General features: G+C 36.9%; 1 protein-coding gene across 1 annotated transcript; it reads right to left on the bottom strand.

The window, feature by feature from the left end:
* Positions 1-1278: 1278 nt before the first annotated feature.
* Positions 1279-4671, bottom strand: LOC127449977 (serotonin N-acetyltransferase-like). The gene is made up of 3 exons (XM_051713646.1): positions 4266-4671; positions 2584-2738; positions 1279-2002 (listed from the first exon to the last, which is right to left on the bottom strand). The coding sequence occupies exons 1-3, from the start codon at positions 4429-4431 to the stop codon at positions 1697-1699; spliced, it is 627 nt and encodes a 208-aa protein (XP_051569606.1). The 5' UTR covers positions 4432-4671; the 3' UTR covers positions 1279-1696.
* Positions 4672-7143: the final 2472 nt, after the last annotated feature.

Below are 7143 nucleotides of genomic sequence, written 5' to 3'. Positions count from 1 at the left end.
TAAATTCAGATAACGATGATGGCCGGAACGCAGAATGTTTTAGAAAATTAATTCACACCTGGAGGTGGTAGCGTGGTGATGTGGCCTTTACACATTGGTATGTAAATTAATTTGTAATAAAATAAAAAAATTCAACGATCAGAGTCCGCTTATACCACCGTTACCACATGTAGGGCCCTATGATTTCCTCAATGCGGAAAATGTGGATGTAATCACTGAATCCAGTCATAAAAATTGCATTAGTTATAAAATGCAGAATGTCACGGATTTTGACATTTTTGGGATGAAAGTTAATGTTTGTGATCTAATTAAATAAATATATAAGCTGCATGTGCTACGTGCTTCAAAATGAATGTGTGAAGCTGGCTGCTCATATGCTGAAAACACCTCATCATGAGCTTCACGCTTGCTCTGTGTGTGTGTATAGCAGATGACAGTGAGCAGAGCACTCTAAAGCATGCAGCACATACAGACTATTTATTTATTTTAATGAACTTCTAGCTTTTTAGGGTTTAATAATCACAGTGGGCCATGAGGCAAACTGCTTATCTGGAGGTGAGAAAGTACCGTGAAAAACACACAAATGGCAAAATAAAAGCTGTATTTAAATGAATGAGAGAAATGGGGAAAAAGATCATGTTTAATGCAATTAAATAATAATAATGTATTAAAGCAATATCTCACATCTGTGATGTTCTGTCGTGCAGCACTTCATTTGACAAAAATATCTCCAGTGTTGTTTCGGATTGTGCTGTGAGGACTTGGACTTGGTAAAAAAAACAAAAAAAAACATAATTTGATCAAAATAATGCAGTGTTATGTTGGAAAATGTAATTTATTAAAATAATTATATTTTCATTTGATTAAAGTTTTAACAAATTAATTTTATTAGACACCATTTTGATGATGAAATATAATAAAACTGGAGAATACAGAATTTTGAAAAAATAACTCGTGTGTTTTTGCCTAAATATTACAACCATAAGGCACATATAAAATTCTACCTGGAAAAAGGTTCCTTGAAAAGAGTGGAAACCCTGATGAACTTAAAAAGCTTTGCTTGTATCCAAAACCCCACAGAAATGAAGCCTTCCCACTGCTGTGCATTTAAAAATGCACATTGAAAGACTATAGATTTGTAATTGAATTATTTTTTTATTGATTAAATACATATGATATGATTAATGCCACATAGAAAGTTTATGGATATTCTAACTAAAGTTTACATTGCATGAAACAAAGTTCATATGGTGTATAGAGAAACTGCATTTCAAAACACATTGTCACATGATTTTATTCTAAAAATTATTCAACATTCAACGGACTACTACTATCCAAAGGTTTATACAGTTATAAAAAATACAAATATTTGACAAAATCTCAATTTTAATAGGAATGATATAAGATCCTGATTGCTTTTTGAATGGTTGAATTTTTGTGTTGAGAATTTTTGCCTGAAGAATATATATATATATAAAAAATACAGTCCTAGATTCTGTAATCTTAATGCATTGTTGCCTTTGTATAGCCAGAACATTAGTGCTTTGACCTCTTAAAATGAGTGCATAGATAAGTCTCTGGTTCTTTGCTCAGATGGTTGTAGGGCTTTGAGTCCTTAACTATGGGTAGACCTCAGAGTCCAGAATCTAATCATGATGTCCTTTATCAGGATCTGATGTGCCTTAACCTAAAGCATCTAACATCCGCTGTTCCGTCGTGCATAGGCTTGACCTCCCAGTTGATATTCCATCTCTGTAAAGGTTAATGTCCCCACAGTGATGGCGGAGGGACCCTTCTCCTTGAAGCCAGCTTTCTGGTAGAAGGGCACCAGGAACTCCTCACAGACCAGCAGTGCCCTGCGCAGGCCTGGCAGACAGCGCAGGTACTGCAGATAGCGCCAAAGCAGGATGGAGCCCTTGCCCTGCTGCCGACAGTGGCGATGCACAGACAACACATGGATGTGTACTGCTTGAGAGTCAGGGACGTGTGTATTCAAGGCCTCCTGGATCAGATCGTCAAAAGAAGATTAGAATCTAAGTACAACATTAAAAGACCATTGAACTGCAAGACATGTGCTTGTTATCTGCTATGGATGGGTGGTGTGATGTGTTTTAATAAGCTATATTAGCCTTATATATATCAGCTATATAAAGCTTAACATTAATGACATTAAAACCATGCAATAACACAAATGGAAATATGGTTATGTTGTGACCAAAAATGTTACACAAATTAAAACTCTCTTATATTTTAGCTTCTTCACATTGTGGCCCTGTACAAACTCTCAACCAGCTTCATGAGGTTTCACTTCATTAATGGTCAAATTCCTCAATTTCAATCAATGTTTTTATTATTATTATTATTATTATTATTATTCAAATGTTTGTTTTGTAAGGAAATGTGGTCACAATGTATATTTGTCACAAAATTAATTTCAAGCTTTTACACAATATTATGAGAAAGAAATGCAGTCAAGTATATAAGGGATCTATTTATTGTGTGCATTTACCACAACTTGTGGGTAGATCGTTCATATGAGACGTGTTTTTAAATATTTTCAAAGGTTGCAATATAATTTCTCACCTGTTCAAGTTTCTCTTTGTCCCAGCCAGATCCAATGATGAAGGCTACCAGCTGGCCCTCTTCAAACCACCCAAGAGAAAGTTCAGGACACTGACCCAGGAAACTGAGTACCTCATCAAGGGTGAGTGGACATTCTCCGGAAACAGAGACAAAAGCTGCAGAGAGAGAGATGGGAGAAATACAGCGGTGAGTCAACCCTCCTTTATTATACAAAACAAACGGGATTATCCGCAGATCAGCACGGTTGATCTGTTTCACTGCAATCAAATAAGCCTGTTGACTAAACTCTACTCTACTAGTGTTCGAAGTGAAGAACTTGGGAAGTGCTTTAGTGAGTTTAGAGTTTAGTGTCAATATTTTATTGATTTTATCTTATTACCAGTAGTCAAATTAATCATAATTATATTAAAATGATAAAAGTAATTAAAAACTATTACTCAAAATGTATACTATTATTATAGTATCATATAAATAGTATCTTATTAGGCTCTAGTGTGTGTGTGTGTGTGTGTGTGTGTGTGTGTGTGTATTTACTATGCTTTATGGGGCACCAAATGTAAAATAAAGTGCGCTGCAAACAAATACAAAATTTTGCCAGATTTAGCCAATCCATCTTTAAAAATGTCACATTCTTTATACATACAAATTAAGTAGATCTTGTGCCTTGGTCACTAATGTTGAATGTGGTTGCAACTTGCAAATGACTTAAGCTTAATTGAAATTAGAAAAAATTGAACTCACTCCCATTTGTTTGGGAGTGGGGGATTATAAACAGAAATATCCAAAATGTTCTTCAGTAACACTTAGCAATAAGGTTGTATTTGTTAACATTAGTTAATGCATTAGGTATCTTGAACTAACAATAAACAATATTATGCTATAGCATTTTTAATATTAGTTGTTAATTTATGAAAATAAAACTTTTTTGTTTAAAAATGTGTTCATCGTTAGTTCAACTTCACAACAAAATTCCTGAAAAAAACTGAACTGAGTAATCATTCACAAAATCAAATAGTATTTTAAGTTTAATTAATTAAATTGATTAAAAATAACAATTCAGTTTAATAGAATTTTGTTATGAATTTGAAATGCATAAATCTTATAAATATACTAAAATATTTTTTTCGAGTGTAAAATATGTTGAAATTAACATTAACCAAGATTAATAAGTGTTGTTAAAGAATTGTTCATTGATACTTTATGTGAACTAATGTAGTTAACTAATATACTGTTCTTTGTTGGCTCAAAAGTCCAAATGTGCAAACTCAAAGTGCTCTGTGCATAATAAAAAAACTTAAATTTTTTTTTTTAAAAAAGACAAATGTTTTGGTGTCTTTATACTCTAGTAAATGTAAAACTGAATTTTAAATGTAAATCGCAAAGGTTTATGTAAACTTGAATTTTAAATCTAGCTACTAAAAACTAAATCTGGAATTAAGTAAATTCAGTGACATCCCTGCACAGCGTCAATCTATTGCTAACTAAGTTAAACTAATGAGCTAAATACAACTATTTCCTCGAGACATTGTGCCTTCTTCACTGATGGAGCAAGTGGGTAAAGTTCAGCAAGCTGTAAGAGCTGCTTAAACTAAATTCAGCACTGAGCTTCTATATTTTGCTTAGACCTATTCCAAACACACTAGGTTTGCTGACACTCAGAAATTGTCAAAGAAACTGCTTACCTTCTCTTTCTATCTCAAATACACTGATGGCATCCTGTGGCGTGAGATTACGGAACTCGCTGGCAGGTAATGTATGTCGTCGCTGGCGTCGAGGGCTGGCAACGCTTAGTGGTGTCTTCAGAAAGAAAGGCTTCAGGAAGGGTGAGCTGACGACCTGCGGTGCCATCACACTTCACACTTTATAACTTAAGTTTTGGATGACAATACTTTTCACAATACTTGTTGCATCTAACGCAGCTTCTTTGCCTCTTTACTGCTGATTGTCCTTACTGTTGTCCCTCACTTTCAAGTTGAAGGACACTGTTGTCGTTCTGTTTGTAGATTTGTCCTCCTGCCCTCTTCTGTGTTCTGTTTGAATCTTATCGTTCTACCTTGACACTGTCACCTCTCCTCTTCTTTAACCCACCAGAGTGAGAGAGAGAGAGAGAGAGAGAGAGAGAGAGAGAGAGAGAGAGAGAGAAGGCTTGCAAGAGATTTGTATGGACAGCTCTCAGGCAGATTTTTACACCACCAGGGTTACCCAGACATCTAATTAAATGGGAAAGTGATGGTTTGACACCTGGCTTTTGTCCTCAGCAAATCTGTTAAAGGGATAGTTCACCCAAAAATGAAAATTCTCTCATCATTTACTCACCCACAAATGAAGATTTTTAGAAGAATATTTCAGCTCTGTAAGTTCATACAATGCAAGTGAATGATATGTGTGAGTGAGAATATTTAAGTCCTTTTTCACTATAAATCTCCTCTTTCACTTTCACATTCTTCTTCTTTTGTTTTTTGGCGATTCACATTCTTAGTACATATCGCCACCTACTGGTCGGGCTGGTCAAAAGCAGAGATTTATAGTAAAAAAGGACTTAAATATTTATCTGTTTCTCACCCACACCTATCACATTGCTTCTGAAGACATGGATTAAACCAATGGAGTCTTATGGATTACTTTTATGCTGACTTTATGTGCTTTTTGGAGCTTTGAAGTTCTGGTCACTATTCACTTGCATTATATGGACCTACAGAGCTGAAATATTATTCTAAAAACTTAAAACTTATTCCCCTTGGGATATAGGCTAATATAGGCCAGCCAGAGATCTATTTAATACCACAGCATGTAACCGAAAGCTAATTTGAATGTTTAACCATTTGTACCCTCTGCTGTTCTCCATGTTCATGATTGTCCCATGATGTCTTCTCTGATTGAGAACTTTAATAATCATTCTGAGTCATAGGAGCGTTCAGACATTAAAGTATTGAGTATTAGGGTTTTAAAAATGACACAAGACAAACTTAATATATCTAGGTTACTGGACCCATGAGAGAAAGCCCTGTCGTAATGTTTGGCCTCAGCTGAATACACAGGAGGAGTTTATTTCATTTAAGATGACTTAACCTTCAACAGTCCCTCAAAGTAGTTTCAATAATCTCTCCAGCTGCTGTCAGACAGTTAATTACCTCAGGTGCACTGAGTCCAGTTACATCTGAACTACTATTAGGGGAGACCAGGTCTAGCTGTCACATGGGGAAGTTGTCACAAGGTTTATATCTCAGTGATAAGCTTTTAGTAAAAGGTACAATTAAACTAAATGTTTCTCTAGCAGTAGTTTTGTATGTTGGTTTCAAATACCCTCTTAATTTAGAACTTAGAATAATATTTTCAGATTATATAATATTGAAATATATAATACTGCCAACACTAACACTGCTCAGTGACCATAGGGCTGTGTGCTCAGAAGGTGACTTGCCTGTTTCTAGACAGAACTGGGACTCTGTCAATCAGCAGGTGTTTGTTGGTAGAGGTCAACCGTCCTAATGCACACAGACAGACAACAAACATGTTGAACCATGACAACTTTGCTAAATTGTGGAGAAAAGGGAGATATACAGTTATACTGTAATATCATCTTTGCTCTGTTATTAATCTCACTCTAGTTAGTAAGTTTAATACACTTAAAGCTCACTTTCTCATATCCACATTGGGTAAGAAGTTCTGATATGAGTTATCAGTTGTTTCTGAACTTAGCTTTTGAGTGTTGCTGATGTAAAAGCAATGCTCACCATAGTGGTTAAGTAATTCCTTAGTTTCACCACTAGAGTGCACACTACTTTACACACTTACTCAAACCTAAAACTTCTGAGAAGTTTTAATAAATCTGAATTTTGTACTTTAGTGTATAGGGGTATACTGTCTGAGGTGGTTAGTTACGGCCCTCTGTATACCAAAATATATGGGCAGATGACCATTTAAAAACCTCAAGAGCACCACTGGTTCCCTATCTGTCACTCACTTGACATTGTGTCGATGTAGTGACACTAGGGGTCGCCCTTGGGAGCCCCAAACACCTCTGATCTTTGAGAAAAGGCCAATGTGAATTGGCGAGTGGAATTTGCATGCCACTACCCCGGACATACAGGTATAAAAGGAGCTGGCTTGCAACCACTCATTCAGATTCTTTCTTCGGAGCCGAGTGGTTGTGTTTCAGCAGGCTGAATTCCTCCGCCGATCCATCCGAGACTCCCGTCCAGGGCCTGTAAGCTTACGTCGTCACTGGCGACTAAGGCCTACGTGCCGCTGGACAGGCCTCCTCCGCCCTGCGCACCATGGCTCTCCTGCAAGTGCACCAAGCCAAGGCGCTGAGAGAACTGCACGAGGGTAGTTCTAACCCGGGATTGATGCAGGAGCTGTGCTTGGTGACTGATCTCACCCTCCGGGTGACGAAGGTCACGCCCCGGTCTCTCAGGCAGGCGATGTCCACCTTGGTGGTCCAGGAGGTCTTTTGGCTCAACCTGATGGGGATGAAGAAGGCTGAGAAGGTATGATTCCTTGATGTCCCCATCTCCCAGGTTGGCCTATTCGGCAATACCGTCAAGGACTTTGCCCAGC

The sequence above is a fragment of the Myxocyprinus asiaticus genome, chromosome 13, assembly GCF_019703515.2.
Source record: "Myxocyprinus asiaticus isolate MX2 ecotype Aquarium Trade chromosome 13, UBuf_Myxa_2, whole genome shotgun sequence".
Lineage (NCBI taxonomy): Eukaryota > Metazoa > Chordata > Actinopteri > Cypriniformes > Catostomidae > Myxocyprinus > Myxocyprinus asiaticus.
Note: the sequence above shows the minus strand (reverse complement) of the source record. Positions and strands in the feature narration are given on the sequence as shown.

Excerpts from the sequence above, each read along its gene's own strand:
- LOC127449977 (XM_051713646.1), bottom strand. The coding sequence starts at position 4,431 with ATGGCACCGCAGGTCGTCAGCTCACCCTTCCTGAAGCCTTTCTTTCTG. Across the intron at positions 2,739-4,265 it reads ATTTGAGATAGAAAGAGAAG|CTTTTGTCTCTGTTTCCGGA; the intron begins GTAAGCAGTTTC and ends CTCTCTCTGCAG. Across the intron at positions 2,003-2,583 it reads ACAAAGAGAAACTTGAACAG|GAGGCCTTGAATACACACGT; the intron begins GTGAGAAATTAT and ends GATCTGATCCAG.